This window comes from Podarcis erhardii, assembly GCF_964252035.2.
Source record: "Podarcis erhardii genome assembly, chromosome: 4".
NCBI lineage: Eukaryota > Metazoa > Chordata > Lepidosauria > Squamata > Lacertidae > Podarcis > Podarcis erhardii.
The window spans coordinates 74,223,495-74,240,674 of NC_138508.1; the positions used below are offsets into that span (position 1 = coordinate 74,223,495).

Consider the following 17,180-nt stretch of genomic DNA (forward strand, 5'->3'; position numbering starts at 1 on the left):
GGCAAAGAACATACAGTTGAAAATTCTCTCAGATGAGAAGCAGGAAACACCAGCTGCTTTTTAATTTTAAAGGAAATTATAACTAATTGAAATTGAAATACTTTATTGTCACTTGTACAACTTGTATACAGTGAGATTACACGAGCACTCCCCACTCAGCTCTCTTAGTCTTAATTCCCCTCGTTTACTGACACACACTCCATGTCTCATGATGTATCATGCCCGTTTGCCTTTCACCTGTGATGAGACTGTCTCCTATATCTGCCACCTACTTTTCACAGACCTGCCCAGTTACCAGCCAATTAATATTAGTTTATTCTTGACATTTACATGAGTTTATTGGAATAACAGCTGAACTATCAAATCATGTTTAAAATGCAACTCCTTTTAATTACAAGCTGAATTACAGCCCTTGCTCTTTCTGACAAAACCCTTGTTCATTTCTATAGTTATTCATTTCCATGCACTGTAATTTAATTCACTCAATAACTTTTAATCTAAACATCAGTTGTAGGGAAACAGAAACACCTCCCTCCTTCCCAGAGCAGGTTAACAGGATCAACTTGTACAGTTTTCAGAATAATTTTCTTTCGTATTAACATAGGTCTGTCCGCAGAGGCCAATTTTACTCTTAAGAATTCTAATGAAATTAATCAAGGGAATTAAAATGGAAATTGCTACTGGAAAGCGAATGTGACCTTTTGGCAAGCAGACGCTACAAACTGCTCTCTGCTTGTACAAAGGATTAATAGAGGAAGTTGATCCTTGCTTGATGGAGAACCACTGAAAATCCTAATGTTCACATACAGTCCTAAGCTGCCATTTGTCCTATTTGGGGGAAAAACATAAAAAACAAACATATGGAGAAGGGGGGAAAAACCAGTTATGGAACATTACAGTACATAAAGGATATATAAGTAGCCTTCAGATAAGCATACAGGTTTGAAATTCATGCTTCTCTTGTTGTCCACCATGGCTTCTGGCTGGGTTGAATATCGAGCACATATGAATATTTAACCAGTGAAGTAGTTCTGTGGGATGCCTTTCACACCCAGTCCTGTTATCTGCCAGAGAACAAGAAATAAGTCACAGATTGCTAGCTAAGGCACTTAGAGGGGGTGCTGTAAGTGTCACTGCAGGCTACATCCCAAACTTTCTAAACTGGGAGTTAAAGGGAGAGTTTGTGTGTCTGTGTGTTTGTGCAGGCTGGTGGGAGAGGGGGCTGGGGAGCAGCCCATCACCAGGACATGATTTCATCATCTGATCTGTCACTGCATGCGCTGATCCGTAGCTTGGTCTATCCATTCGTGCCACATTTGGCAGGCAGATATGAATCACCAGTCACTGCTTAGAGCAGGAGGTTTTTAGGAAATAGGAAAATCAAGGTGTTATAAGGAGAAAAAAAACTGCTCCTTTTTCCTTTATGGGGTACCCAAGAGCCCGTACAGAGTCCTTATGTATGTTCCCTATTGGTAGGAAAAAATAACAGAGGCCATCCAGAGAATATTGAGAAGCAAAGCAGCTAGTAAGCCTGATCTTTATTAAACTGTTGCAACGGGGTACTCAACACACACATCCATGCAGGAGGGAGGGAGGAACCCAGAACAATGGTGTGCAAGCCCTTATATAGACCTGTAGCTCAAGGCCACCCCACTGAAACATCATACATACATCACAGAAGGAGGCGGTCAACAGCAGAGGAGGCGGTCTACAGCAGAAATTCTGTCTGCCAGATACCTGATAATGGTCATTCATTGCATTTTCTGGGCAGTCTGGCCATTCTTTTGTGATGGTAAATACTCACTTCCTGAATCTCATATGCATATTGATAGTGTGCTCAGCTTAACAGATACTTGCCAGACTGTATTAGAAAAGGGAGGTGTAAGCCCCTACAGTCCAAAGACAATGAGAAAGCTTTTTCGATTTCCTTCCTCCTTGCAGAGAAATATTTGAGGTCAATTTGGGAGAGTCAACATGGTTTCAGGACTGTTTTCGTGTACAGTTTCAGACATGTGGCTTATATATTTATGTATGTGTCCGCCTGGTACATTTATCAACATCTTAGACCTTATAATTCTCATAACAATGGCAAACTGCTAGACCATCAGCTGCTCCATTGGGTTCACCTAGGCCTCAGGCTAGGTACAGGTGAACTGCCAAGGCCTTGTTAGTGTGCATGCATGCACGCACGCGTGCACACACACGTACATATCATAGCAGCAGTGAGCAGTCTGGAGTCTGGAGCCCAGACAAAGTGGCTATTAGAAGCTCATCTAGGATGCTAGATATTCCTGGAGACAGAAAGGCAACTGTGGACAACTACAGAAAATAAGACAGAGCACAGAAAAAAGGACAGAGTCCCGATTCCTTCTGAGTGAACTGTCAACACAAATGCCTAAGAAATTTTGAAAATTCAAGCCACACCATGTTGATTATCATAAACTCTGCTGGGCCAGGAGAAGGGGATTTCAACACCCATCTTTCTGCAGTTTTACAAACTAATTTTACATTATTCACATTCTGCTGAATGAATGTTATGCTTGGTTCATTTTACAAAGCTCAAATTGTTTACCTTAAAAATTTCCCCAGCCTGGGGTTCCTTGGCTAGTGCATTGCTATCCAGTTCATCGTAGGCCGAAGTGACATACATTTCTGAATAGTCTTTCCCTCCAAAGCAACAAGATGTGATCCTGGAAGCAGGCATCTTGACAGTCTGAATTCTTTTTCCTGCGTGAAAGTACAGTTGAAAGGACAACCAAAACAAAAGTATGGGGGGGGGCATAACAAGTCAATTGTTACTCAATGCTGATCACCTACTTCATTATTATGCTAAATGTGTAACATGCAGGTATATATCCATTTTTTATTTCATTAAAAAATGGGTCGAGGAGCTCTGATTTTTACTGGAACCCTAAAATCCCTTCCCTCACAGACAGTGATTGGAAAACACACAAACGAAACAAAACACACATGCATGGCTGGTATTCTGAGGCAAATATCAAACATTCAAATAATTTGCATAGGGTCCTGAGGTTTAAAAGGGACAGCCACATGGTTAGCCCAAATAGCACTCATTTTAGCTGTTTTGTAGTAATATTGTGTTATCAGTAATATTGTGATATCCAATATCTCTTGATAAACCAAAGAGTGTATAACTCAGGAGCAATTCACTCACTATGCTTTAGCATGGACATACAGCATAAATGTTAAAAGGGTGACCATACAGGAGACACAACTATGTTTTTGAAAGCCCTGTACATTGGTGTGAAATAGTTTTTTATGTGCAGGTGACAGGTACTGGCCATTTGTTAGGGTTCACTGTTGGGTGACATCCTTTAAAAAAACAACATATATTTGCCTCTCATAGTCTGTAGACTTGTCTTGACTCAGCTCACTCCAGCAGAAGGTGAACTAATGACCCCAAATCGGCAGAGAATCTCCCTTGCGTTTAATCCAGACAAGTATTTCCAGACATTTAATGATGCCTGTAAATATTTAAAGAGGTCACTAAACTGGAGTTAGTCAAATAAAAGTGCTCCATTTGTGATCTCTTCTATCTCTACCTCCCCCCCCCCGCCCTTTGGGGATCAAAAATGCAGAGTCCTCATTAATCGTTTACCTGCTTCAGGGTCGATGCGGATCACTCGTCCACCATCAATACAGGCCACCCAGAGTTTCCCCTCTCTATCGATGCACATCCCATCAGGCATCGCCTCCTCTTTCTCCAGCTTGTACACAGGCCTGCAACTGCAACAATCTGCATAAAGAATAAGGCAATCAGCATTCAAGTGCTTATTTTTATGCAGACTGTACTGTCTGTTGTGCTTTTCAAATTTTCCACATTTTAGAAACAATGCAAATTGCAAAAAAAAAGTTATGGGGCTTGCTTGGGGTGTGTGGGTGTGTGCATGCGCGCACACTCAATTTCACAGTGAGTACTGGCCAAGTCTTTGAATGCCTCTGGTCCTGCTCCCAGCCTTGAACGGCATGTTCAATGATCAGGGACATTCCGTTTCAGAGGTCCAGAGAGCCCTCAGCCACTTCCATATTTTGAGGGCCCTAAGGCATAATAAAAACTGTAAAATGATGGCACCTGAAAACAAAATAGGGCGTGCACAAAAGGAGTGAGACATCATTAAATATGACAAAAAAATCAGTGAACAACAACAACAAAAATGTTTTGGTTTTAACCAAATCACATCTCTCATTTGCTTAAAGCTGAGAGCGTGTCATATTTCCGTCTGCTGTAGATAGGAACAAGTTGAGACGAGAATCAAATGCCAAAAAATTTGATTTTCATGCTGAGTTGGATTTTAAGACACTAACACATCCTTAGCACTTTACTGTTGCTTCCCAGGGCCAAAAACAGATGTGTGTGTTTATGAGAAATAAACATCTGTCTGTTCAATATATAGTTGTTTTCTGTTATTAAGTAAAGAAAAATGCCATATGTGACAATATGGCATATAATGGAAAGAAAAGGAACAGTCTGTAATAGGGGTGACTAACGTGGCACCCTCCTCCAGAGTTTGGACTCCAACCAGCATAGCCAATCATCAGGGATGATGGGAGTTGTAGTCCAACAATATCTGCAAGGCTTCACATTGGCTACCCCAAAGGATAGGGTTGCCTACCAATCTACTACCAAGTATTTCTTTAGCTGCTGCAATAAACAGTTTGAAGAAGAATGTTACCAATCATTCCTGTTCGCATGTCATAGTCGAAGGCTTGCACGGCATAGGCCAGGCTATCGATGTAAAAGAAGGTCCTGTGATCAAGTGACCAATCCAGCCCATTGGAGATGTCCACCTTCTCTAACTGCTTCACGACACCACAATCAGGGAAAAGAGTATAAAGAGCCCCCTGCTGCCTTGCTCTGACTCCAGGTGCTGTCTCTTCGGCCATGGTACCTAGGGGGTGGTCAGCAGAGGCACAGGTCAGGTAATTCTCTACTGAAGGGCCTCTTTAAAATGCACAAATAGCACTGATCCCACCCAAAGGTCAATCACTTGACTAGTCCCACAACACCACCTGTGTAATGACCTCCTAGCTTTCCTAGCAGCCTTTAGTGAGGAATATATATATATATCCCTCAACACACATCATACATCATGCAATGGAAGCAGCTCCATTGCATGAAGCACCAACCTCACAGTGCCCTCAGCCACTTCCCCGCCTGCCAGTCTTCTTACTTACTGATATTCCAGGAGGTTAAGTAGCTTAAATCTGTTAATTTCAATGCATCTCTTCTGAGCATGACTAACGCTGGATTTCTAGCCTTTACTATGAACATTAAAATTTACATCAAACAATTAAAAAATTAAAAACCCTGCCAATTTAGCTGAAACAAAAGATAGGCTCCCTGGTCTTTTATTTTTAATTAGCTACTTTCTAAACCTGTGGTGAGAGGTTGAATTATAGTAATACATCATGTGTTTTAGTTAAAGCGTAAACAGTTTCATATTTGCAATTTTAAAAACAAACAAACCTGAGGAATACTATTTTACTTTTAAACTTTGATCAGAAAATGATTTTTCATTCTCATTAGCAGTTTGAAAAGATGTTTACTGCCTCTATATTTCAGTCACTTGTCCAGTTGCCTCTGAAGAATAGAGAAACTGATGCACCTCTTCCAATAGTCTGGGATGGTTTTACTGGTAAACAGATAATCGTTTGGATTTGTTTCTATCACTGGCTCTTTTAGTATACTGAAATTGGCTCTAATAAAAATTAATATGGAGACTGTCATTAAAATGCAGGGAATTGTTACGTAAACCTCAATTATTTGAAAGTCATTACATCTACATTCATGATCTCTCTCCATAAATGAGTGGAAGTAACCCTATATAAATAGGCCAAAATCCACAAGAGGCCAGTACTTTTTATTTGTCTCAACCAAAAATAGTTAATAATAATTATTATTATTATTATTATTATTATTATTATTATTATTATTATTTATTTATACCCCGCCCATCTGGCTGAGTTTCCCCAGCCACTCTGGGCGGCTTCCAATCAAGTGTTAAAAACAATACAGCATTAAATATCAAAAACTTCCCTAAACAAGTTAGCAAGCTTTCAACTTCTCAGACTGGATACTACTCTGTTGTTTATTTTACATATATATTATGGATATTATCATACTTCTAATTCAAATTTTTTTTTTGCTGCTTGGGCAATTTTGATTGTGCCATCAAGAATTTGCATACTTGGGTGTAATCCTGGTCATTATACTGTATGCAGAATTGACTATTATTGTTATTTCTTAAATTTGTATACCACCCTATGTCTACCCTGCTACTATAATACTACTATAATGCAATATTTTAGAGACCATTATTGTATACACAAATGTATTAATATAGATTAATCAGTTTCATGAATTTTTAGACACATTTCAACTCATTAGGGCTATCTAAACTGAGCTCAGCATACAATTGCATTCAGATCAAATATATACCTGCATAAAAAGAACCCCTTGGGTCTACTTTTCCATCATTGAATCGGTTGTTTGGTTTATCCTGTTCCACTTCAGAAATATCAGTGACTACTTGATCTTCCCAGTTCAAGAAAGCAAACTTTCTTCCTAAAGCGATCACGTAGCCACCACACTTGCGAAGGGCTACTGAGCCAACACGAGCGTCTGCAGGCAGGGAAAGAACGGACAAGTTTACAAACCAGGGCAAAATACACTGAGCACCCTTGATGAAGAAGTGCTCCCATGCAGAAATGAAGCCTGTTTGGGGAATAGTCACTGTGGGCCTCTCCAGAAGCTTTGAGCCACAATTCCCATCTCTGCAGCCAGCATGTGATTGGAGACAATGGAGCAATAAACTCAAACTATATTAAGTGTCCATTCCAAAAACCCCATTCCAGCTGGTTTTCGTTTTGGCATGGCAAGTCTGCAACATGTCGTGGTCGCAATAACTCTGCATTAGTGATGGATTTGTACTGGAACATTCACATATCATACCACTCCAGTAGTTGTTATGCTTCCCCTGTGTTATTGCATTATTGCTATTTGCAGGAGCACTCTGGCACTGTTGCACAATGGGACTTGAGGAAGTTACGTTTCTGAGCACAATTCAAAGTGTTGGTGCTGACCTTTAAAGCCCTAAATGGCCTCGGCCCAGTATACCTGAAGGAGCGTTTCCACCCCCATCCTTCAGCCCGGACACTGAGGTCCAGCTCTGAGGGCCTTCTGGCGGTTCCCTCACTGCGAAAAACAAGGTTACAGGGACCAGGCAGAGGGCCTACTCGGTCATGGCGGCCTCCCTGTGGAACGCCCTCCCACCAGATGTCAAGGAAATAAACAACCATTTGACTTTTAGAAGACATCTGAAGGCAGCCCTGTTTAGGGATGTTTTTAATGTTTGATGTTTTATCATGTTTTTAATATTCTGTTGGGAAACACCCAGAGTGACTGGGGAAACCCAGACAGATGGGCGGAGTATAAATAATAAATTATTATCATTATTATTATTATTACTACAAGATGTGCACTGACTGGAAACAAAGTGGTAGGCTGCCCGCCCAAAACATTTGCAGGCACAAACAGTATTGAGAGCACGATCACATATAAATGTCCCAATATCATCATGAGCACAATGCAAAATAAAGAGGCTGCGTTACCCCACCCCCACTCCAGGGCTTTCATGCTTATAGCACAAGGCCAAAGCAAGCCTACTTCACCCCTTTTCCATCTCTCTGATGAAATCTATTCCACCATCCAAATGGGGTTTTTTTTGGGGGGGGGGGTTGTCCTACTTCTGTTGTGCTACAGCACAAGAGTGCCCCTTCAGAGGGCAATAATGTGGTAACACTGAGGAAAGATCGCAAAACAACCTGGGTCTGAAGGGGGCCTGCATCTGCCTCGCTCTCACAAACCTTGGCTGAGAAAGTCATGCCTCAGGAGTTGATTCTTCAAAGCCAAAACAATTCCACAAAATAAAATGAAAAACACTATTTCCTTACCCACAGACACACACTGAACTTCGTTGGTGACTGAGTTCCAGCGGCAAACTTTCTGTGAATTGATGTCTACGTATACAAGGGCATTCTCCCTTTCTTCCCACGTAGGGCACTCCCCCATCCTGTTCTTCTGCTTCACAACAGTCTCTATTTTAATAGAAGACATGATGACCTGTGGCAAAGAAAACAGACCGTGTACATGCTATAAAGCACATTCTTGCCCTCAGAGAATTCTGGGCACTGTAGTTCGTTAAACGTTGCTGGGAATTGTAACTTTGCAAGCGGTAAACTACAGTGCCCAGAATTCTTTTAGGGAAAGATATTCTCTCTCATATATATGAATATATAATATATTCAAATACTGTGGTTTGCGTCTCCCTTCCTTGTTTCTGTACACGATTAAAAACTAATCCTAAAAGTAATCAAACTAATTTAGATATTCATTTCGAAATGAAATAGGGTATTATGCTGATTTAAAGCACTTACCAGCAACGACGAGTGTCACCCGAGAATTCTCCGCTAAAGGCAGTTTTATTTCTTGCTCAAACAGGAAAGGTTGCAGCAAGCAATCAGAGAAGGCGAACAGAGGCTGGGCCCTGATCTCTGTTTACATACAGCTTTTCATAAAATCATAGAACTGTAGAGTTGGAAGGGACCACGAGGATCATCTAGTTCAATCTCCTGCAATGCAGGAATCTTTTGCCCAAAGTGGGGGCACAGACATTTTATATTCATACAGAATAGACATGCAAGACACCCAGTGATAAAGCCTTACTCCCAGCTTAACCACAAAAACGGATGTTTCCAACCTCAGCTAGCTAGGCATTTTCCTGTTTATACCCATGTTTTAAAGGTCCTGCCCTTGCACGCTCTTAAAACTTTCCTTTACACACCCCTTGTGTCTTGCACTTTCTATTTCCCTGTCTTAATCTTGCATTTCAGCATGATTACAAAGAGGATACATGATTATGGTGTCAACCTGCAACAAGATGGTGTTAGTCCTGCTTCAGTTATAACAAAGATGGAGGTGGTCATGCTTTGGTTACAACACTAGTGAGTTATGAGAATGATCTTTGTCAATGACGCTAACAAATGTTTTGTTATGAAAAGCTTAAATTAAATAGAATGAAAAAATGCTAAAACAGATAAACAAATGAGGGTTTTTTCAAATAACATATGCTGTTATTTATTTTATAGAAATTCCAGATATTATATTTTTTAAAAAATATTTAAAATGGTATTTAAAATTCCCCCCCCCCCCGTCCTCCCTGGCACACCCTTCCACCTCACAAACACTCACATTCTCTCTCTCTCTCTCTCTCACACACACACAAACACACACACACACACATATATATACATACACACACACACAAATTCACATAGATAGACACAGTCATTGCATAGCTGTTCAGCCATGAGTTGGACAATAAGGTTCCATAGGATATGCTGAGGCAGGTAGGGAGATTAACAACATGGGAACGGCTATATTGGGTGGTTCAGGAGCCCTGGAGGCCTCCAACATCACTCCTGATGCAGCCCCCAAACTGACTGCTGTCCCTGAGCTGCTTTGCAACATGGGATGGGAATATTACTATTCCCACCCACTGGCCAGTTGATGGCTGATCCACTGGCAGTGAAGGGAGGTGGGCAGGACTTGACTTGGCTGCTCATAGCCCACCTGTGTCCTAATTTTTATTTTATTTTTTGCACTGTGTGCTTTTGAGCACCTTATTTTCAATCCATGCCCTTGTGAAATGGTAATTTCCATGCCAAATCAGCAAACAAGGATTGCATCACAGACACCTGACTGCCACATTCTGTTATATTTTTTTATCTTCCTTCACTTAGGCAAGAACTGATGGGGATGCAGGTACCCTAGTACCTCAGTGTAGAATAGTAGCCTGAGATTAGCAATTACCCGTGTGCAGAATAACGTTGCTTTTCTCAATGCTTGCGGATGGCCTTGGTTTAGGAAAGAGAATGCCAATATATTCTTGGAGAACCTCCTAGTGCCTTTCAGGCAACAGGAAAGGCAAGAAGCAGTGAATTAAGGTATCGAGCTATGAAGGAAACCCAAAAACAATGTTCAGCACATGACCATGTTCTTGCTCAACCCCTGCTTAAATCGAAGCAGCTCCTTAAACTGACTCATTGTGTTCTGACACCTGCACTCCCAAGTTTGCTATAGATACATGAATTTTTTAAATGGCCAGCCTACTCGAATCAACTTAAAATATAATTAAAAAGATGCAACAGCTGATCTTATCTGCTCTTGGAAGTCTGCTGATAGCGTTTTAGAGTGAGTCAGCAGTCACATGAATCCAGAGGCATGGCATAACTCCAGAGGCTTTTCACAATAGCCTGTTCCATAATGCCAGCCATGGGATACAGCTGAGCAGTCCCCAAGTAAATAACATTTTCCTGAAGGGAAACATTGGCTGAGGTGGGCTTCAGAAGGGAGGTGAAGGCCTCAAGGAGATCACTAAGCATTCACAGTTAGCCCAGTTGGCATGTCATGGTAAACCATGGTTGATGGGTTACTGTAAATGTGCCAAAACTGCTTGCAGTTCCTTCCCACTAACACATAGCAAACTATGATCCAAATTATGTCCAAATAGACGCTTGGGGTTTGTTCTGCTCAAACAAAGCACAATTAATGAGCCTCAGCTACACACGTTAGCCACAGAGTGAAACAAACCATGATGCCCAGTTTCTATTTAAACTTTTCAAGTTTATACATTTCATTAGTTTTACAATCAATTTAACATTTCAAAGTTTGACTTCCTTCACCCTCTTTCTGCAGTTCCTTAAATTTATTTTTTAACATTTTCTGCATATCCAAATTCATTTAATCTGCTCATTTAATTATCTACTTTAAATATATACTCTCATAAAACTGCAGGTTATTACAATAACTCTGCTAATGTTTTTATCTGTTTGCAATTTATCTGTAAATATTCAAGAAACCATTTCCATTCATTTATAAAAAGTTTGTTACCTTGATTTCTTATTCTTCTGTTGAGTTTCGCCATTTTTGCATATGTGGTTTGTTTCTCTGACATGCCAGCAGGGAAGAGCAAAGTAGACAAGACTGGCTTATTCATAGTAAACCATGGTTTATTGTGACATGTAAAGGTCAACTATTCGTTTTGATTTCTCACCAGGCATTCAGACACACACACAGACCCACATAACTCTGGTGGCAATCTAGACCCCTCAGGAAGAAACTTTTTAATGTGTTGAGTACCCAGGGTTGCAATCCTCAACTGCAATCCTCAATCCTGCAGTGCCCACTCAATCGCTTTGACCAGCGGAACTAGCACTTCCAAAGGTGTCACATAATACCCGTTCCGCATATGTAAGAACTTCATCATTTACTGTGGCAGCGTATACCCTTTGGAACTCCCTGCCTATTGAGATCAAGCAGGCGCCTTCACTGTGCTCTTTTCCCCTGGCGCCTGCTAAAAACATTCCTGTTTAGACAAGCCTATCCAGATGCTTAGAAAATTGAGATAATTTAAATCTGCTTTAGTATTTTAACTTTTGCATGTTTTATCTTTTGTAAACCACTTTGGGGTTTTTTATTTTTCAATCAAGCGGTGTATAAATTTTATGAAATAGAATAAACAAACAAATATCCCCAACCCATTCCCACCATAATCCTGTTGGCACATTCCCTTTAGGCACTTGCTTAATAGCACTCCTGGAATCTCATTTATCCAAGCGGGTAAGAGAAGTGGGCAAACAACAGCACAGAGGGACAGAAGCAGTTCTATCAGAGCTTTCCCAACTTTTCACGTTGGTGACACACATTTTAGACATGCATCATTTTGGAACACAGTAATTCAGTTTTACTAGCAAACTGGAGGTTAAATTAACCCCTTTTCAGCCCCGGGAGGAGTGCAGGGAGCATTCTCATGACACACCTACAGACTGTAGCTGACACACAAATGTGCAGCAACACACAGTCTGGAAAGCTCTTGAGTTATATCATTGCTGTGTGATGACAGGTCATCTTTTTCTACCATCACATTTTACCAAGAACTTGTCCTCTACTCTCATGTACACACCACCACCAACGCTATACTGACAGCCTTGTGTAATGACATTACACATTTTGTGTAATGATTAAATTCTATTTGGAAATTAGTAATTGAACATTTACACATGTGCACAATAGGCTTCTTCAGTTCCTCCTGGTTTCCTAAGTGCCACATCCTGTGCAGTCCCCATTGGCTCTTAATTACCCGTAATTTTCTTAGATTCTAATCCGAAAACTCTGTTCTCATCTGCTGAATTATGAACTAAGGCACTAATATTGTTCTGCAGGGAGTTCATACATACAAAAGGATCATGGTATATACCACTTTGAGGTTTTATTAAAATCAAGAGGTATATAAATGTTGCAAAATAAACAAATAATACAGCCTGTAGATAGCTGAAATTCACATTTCCAGCTCTGATATTTGCTCCAAATTATTATTTATTCTGTCTGATTTATTTCAGATCATTTGCACCTTTGCGTCTATGTGGCTTTGACCACCTTCCTCCCAGGTAAGTAAAAATATCCAGTAGAATACTCACACCCAAGCTGTGCTTTTATAGCACACAATTTCCTCCAATGTATGCTGGAAACCACAGTTTACCCCTAACACAGTTACAATCTCAATTAAGAAAGCTAATAAGAAAGTAATACTGATCTTACCGTACAGCGTTCAAAGCAGCCACTTTCTCAACTGAGGACGACCTGATTAATTTTTTGAGTTGTGTATGAACTAATATACTCTTGTGCGACTCCAGGTTCCCAGCCCAAAGGGAAGAGAAAAATAGCTGTAGGGCGTTGTAGCTGCTCCTCCCAAGAAAGCTGTTGTGTTCTTGCCCAATCCTTTTCAAACCATACGAAACAGATCACAACTGCAAGGTCCAATAATCTTCTATTGAGAAAGCCTGGGGATGGGTGGTAGCTGTTTTTCCACCTGAGCAATGCAGAATGAAAAATCAAATGAAAACAATCCGAGATGCTCAAGAACAACAATTGATAGAACTTATTAAGGCAGCAGTGAATATCATTGGGCACATGGTCTGAGCACCAAAGCTGGATTATTAGACAATTCAATAAATCTCTTTCACTACTATTTTTTTTTTAATAATATTTTTATTAAGTTTATGAAATACAGAAAAAAAGAATAAAAGACAGATATAGAAAATAAAGTAGAGAAGTTACAAATTTCCATAATCCTTTTTTTCAGCAAATCCAATGGACTTCCCCGCATCTTCCTAACCCTGCGTTCTCTGTGATACAAAACATCAGCAATTTGTTAACTTATTTCAAAACTTATTGTATCTTTCATTTTATCATGTTATCTAATTTCCAAAGTGTTGTAACCGACATCTTATACGTTTTAGCTTAAACATAATAAAGTTATTTCATTATTCCACCTCTGACTTCTTGTACCTTAATTTTCATTTCATTAGTTTACAATTGCTGAAGCTAGAATTTCCTCAAAAGTGCATTTTTTAACATTCATACAACTTATAATGTTTTTTCAAATAGTCTTTAAATTTTTCCCAGTCTTCCTCGATTGTTTCTTCTCCCAAGTCTCGGATTCTGCCAGTCATTTCGGCCAGTTCCATGTAATCCATCAACTGCGTCTGCCATTCCTCCAGCGTGGGTAAATCTTGTGTCTTCCAATGCTTAGCAATCAGGATCCTTGCTGCTGTGGTAGCATACATAAAAAAAGTTCTATCTTTCTTAAGTACTCTCTGGTCCACAATGCCCAGAAGAAAGGCCTCCGGTTTCTTAGGTAAGGTAAATCTAAGTACCTTTTTTAGTCAAAACAAAACAAATTCCTTCCAGTAGCACCTTAAAGACCAACTAAGTCAGTTCTTGGTATGAGCTTTCGTGTGCATGCACACTTCTTCAGATACACGTGTATCTGAAGAAGTGTGCATGCACACGAAAGCTCATACCAAGAACTGACTTAGTTGGTCTTTAAGGTGCTACTGGAAGGAATTTGTTTTGTTTTGACTATGGCAGACCAACATGGCTACCTATCTGTACCTTTTTTAGTTCATTATGAATCATCTCCCAAAAGGCCTTCACTTTCGGGCAAGTCCACCAGAGGTGAAAGAATGTCCCTTCCGCCTCTTTACATTTCCAACATTTGTTGTCAGACAGGTGATATATCTTAGCAAGTTTGACTGGGGTCATGTACCACCGGTATATCATTTTCATAATATTTTCCTTCAAGGCACTACATGCCGTAAATTTCATTCCGGTGTTCCATAACCTTTCCCAGTCTTCAAACATAATGTTGTGCCCCAAGTCCTGCGCCCATTTTATCATGGCAGATTTGACTGTCTCGTCCTGTGTATTCCATTTAAGCAGCAAGTTGTACATTCTCGAAAGTAGTTTATTTTTTGGCTCTAACAGTTCTGTCTCTAATTTCGATTTTTCCACCTGGAATCCAACCTTTTTATCCACTTTAAAAACCTCCTGAATTTGAGCATAGTGCAACCAATCTCGCACCTTATTTTTTAATTTTTCCAAGCTCAGCAACCTCCAATTGTCTCCAATTTTTTCAATTATTTCCCAATATTTAGGCCAGTAGGCTTCCATGTTAAGTCTCTTACGTGCCTTGGCCTCCACCGGTGAGAGCCACCTCGGAGTCTTACTCTCCAATAAGTCCTTATATTTTGTCCAGACCATCAAAATTGCTCTTCTGACAATATGGTTTTTAAACAATTTGTGAACTTTAACCTTGTCATACCACAAATATGCATGCCACCCAAAAGCATTATCAAACCCTTCCAGATCTAGGACATCAGTGTTTTCCAATAAGATCCAATCTTTCAACCAGCAGAAGGCTGCAGATTCATAATATAACCTCAAGTCTGGCAGGGCAAATCCCCCTCTTTCTTTCGCGTCAGTTAGTATTTTAAACTTTATTCGGGGCTTTTTGCCCTGCCAAACAAACTTAGAAATATCCTTCTGCCACTTTCCAAAACATTCCACTTTGTCCATGATCTGTAGGGCCTGGAACAGAAATAACATTTTTGGCAATACATTCATCTTTATAGCTGCTATTCGGCCCAACAAGGAAAGTTTCAATCTTGACCATATTTCCAAATCTCTTTTGATTTCTGACCAACATTTCTCATAATTATCTTTAAACAAATTCAAATTTTTGGAGGTCAGATACACCCCTAGGTATTTTACTTTTTTAACCACATTTAATTCTGTTTCTTTCAGGAACTCATCTGTTTCTGTAGTTGTCAAATTTTTTGCTAAAACCTTAGTTTTTTGCTTATTCAGCTTAAATCCCGCCACCCGACCAAAGTCAGAAATTAATTCTAGCACTCTTTTAGTACTAGAGACTGGCTCCTGTAATGTTAATACCAAGTCATCTGCAAAAGCTTTCAGGTTGTATTGTTTCACTCCGACCTCAATTCCTTGTACAGACCGGTCCTTTCTAATCATGTTCAATAGCACCTCCAGAACTGAAATGAACAATAGGGGGGATAGGGGGCACCCCTGTCGTGTCCCTTTTTCAATTTTAAACCCCTCTGTCACCACATTGTGTACTATCAGCTTAGCTTTTTGTTCTGAATAAATTGCCTCTATTCCATTTTCAAACCCCCGCCCTACTCCCATCCCTTCCAAATTTTTCTTCATGAACATCCAAGAAATGTTGTCAAAGGCTTTCTCCGCATCAATAAAAATTAAAACCGCTCTAGTATTAAGATTTGTTTGTAGAAGTTCCAAAATGTCAATAATGTTTCTTGTATTATCAAACAAATGCCTACCGGGGAGAAAGCCAGCCTGGTCCTAATCTCTTTCACTACTAAAAGGCTAACCTCTCCCAGGATGGACTTCTGCATGGAATTTAGAGGCCTCATTATGTTTGTTTGTTTATTCTTTCTAAATGAGAGAGTCAGTGTGGTGTAGTGGTTTGAGTGTTGGACTAGGCCTGGGAGACCTGGGTTTAAATCCCTACTTGGACATTAAGCTCACTGGATGTGACCTTGCGTTAGCCACTGCCTCTTAGCCTAACCTACCTCATAGGGCTTTTATGGGAATTAAATGAGGAAGCAGAGAACCATGTACACCTTCTTGAGCTCCTTGGAGAAAAGGTGGGATATGGATGCAATAAATAAAAGAGATGAATAAATAAATAATGTTGTGTAACTACACCAGATCACCAGATCAATGGCTTGCAAATGATAGCCAATTTCTCATTTTTTTGTAGTGACTGACCACTGCATACATCCGTTAAAGAAATGGAGGGTACTCCTATACAGTGGTACCTCAGGTTAAGTACTTAATTCGTTCCGGAGGTCCGTACTTAACCTGAAACTGTTCTTAACCTAAAGACCACTTTACCTAATGGGGCCTCCTGCTGCTGCCGCGCCGCCGGAGCACGATTTCTGTTCTCATCCTGAAGCAAAGTTCTTAACCTGAAGCACTATTTCTGGGTTAGCAGAGTCTGTAACCCGAAGCATATGTAACCTGAAGTGTATGTAACCTGAGGTACCACTGTACTAATTAACTAAAGCAGCATCACTTTTTAGAAGTGATATTAATGATAATGTGTTGCCATTTGTCGGTTTTGTCCCGGACATGTCCAGGATTCCAAGCACAACATTACCATCTGGGGGGATTTGTTTTAAATCGGCAAAATGTCTGGGTTTTTGCAAACAGAACAAGGAAATGCTCAACAACTTTGGTGTCCAGATTTTCCCTTCTTGAAATATGGCAACCCACACATACCCACTTTCTAAAATCAAATCATGCAGCATACTAGAGAGTGCAAATTTGTCTTTCCTTTTTGTGGGCAAATCTAATTCAATAGTGATAACACTCACCAGGTTCCTAGGATCCAAGTCAATTTATTTTCAGGGTGCCTGCATGGGAGTCGACTGCAGCCGACTGGTCCACTGCCTGCCTGCCTACAATCCAGTTTGCTTTGTGTGGGGGATAACAGCAGATCATATTCAATATGCAAGACAGGAAAAACGAGGTGCAGTGTTTGTCAGCACCCAAAGGCTCCTAAGTCTTTCAGGCATGGGCTTCCATATTCCTGCTGTCGTAACAAATGTCAGGATGGGAAAATGCCTTTCAAATATATATGTATCTTCCAATGGCTGTAGCACATGGAAGCACTGGAAAGTTGTCCCTCACTGCAGATGTATAAAGAATGCAACGA

At 40.3% G+C, this 17,180-nt stretch overlaps 1 protein-coding gene across 4 annotated transcripts; it reads right to left on the reverse strand.

Moving 5' to 3' along the window:
* Positions 1–312: 312 nt before the first annotated feature.
* On the reverse strand, positions 313–16,945 carry LOC309340309 (regucalcin-like). 4 transcript variants are annotated; one of them, XM_081859010.1, is made up of 8 exons: positions 16,840–16,945; positions 12,680–12,950; positions 7,975–8,143; positions 6,461–6,643; positions 4,695–4,910; positions 3,620–3,757; positions 2,573–2,727; positions 313–1,064 (listed from the first exon to the last, which is right to left on the reverse strand). In XM_081859010.1, exons 3-8 carry the CDS (start codon positions 8,135–8,137, stop codon positions 1,014–1,016), a joined length of 906 nt encoding a protein of 301 aa, XP_081715136.1. In that variant the 5' UTR covers positions 8,138–8,143; positions 12,680–12,950; positions 16,840–16,945; the 3' UTR covers positions 313–1,013. The 4 variants fall into 4 exon arrangements, with proteins under 4 accessions (XP_081715136.1, XP_081715139.1, XP_081715138.1 ...); XM_081859013.1 differs by lacking the exons at positions 12,680–12,950; positions 16,840–16,945 and adding an exon at positions 10,973–10,991; XM_081859012.1 differs by lacking the exons at positions 12,680–12,950; positions 16,840–16,945 and adding an exon at positions 8,458–8,600.
* Positions 16,946–17,180: the final 235 nt, after the last annotated feature.

Bases quoted from the DNA above. Each gene is read 5' to 3' on its own strand.
- LOC309340309 (XM_081859010.1), bottom strand. From the start codon at position 8,137: ATGTCTTCTATTAAAATAGAGACTGTTGTGAAGCAGAAGAACAGGATG. The intron at 3,758-4,694 runs GTAACATTCTTC...TTCTTTATGCAG, and splicing joins CATGCGAACAGGAATGATTG to ATTGTTGCAGTTGCAGGCCT. The intron at 1,065-2,572 runs GTAAACAATTTG...GTTCTCTGGCAG, and splicing joins AGGCTGGGGAAATTTTTAAG to ATAACAGGACTGGGTGTGAA.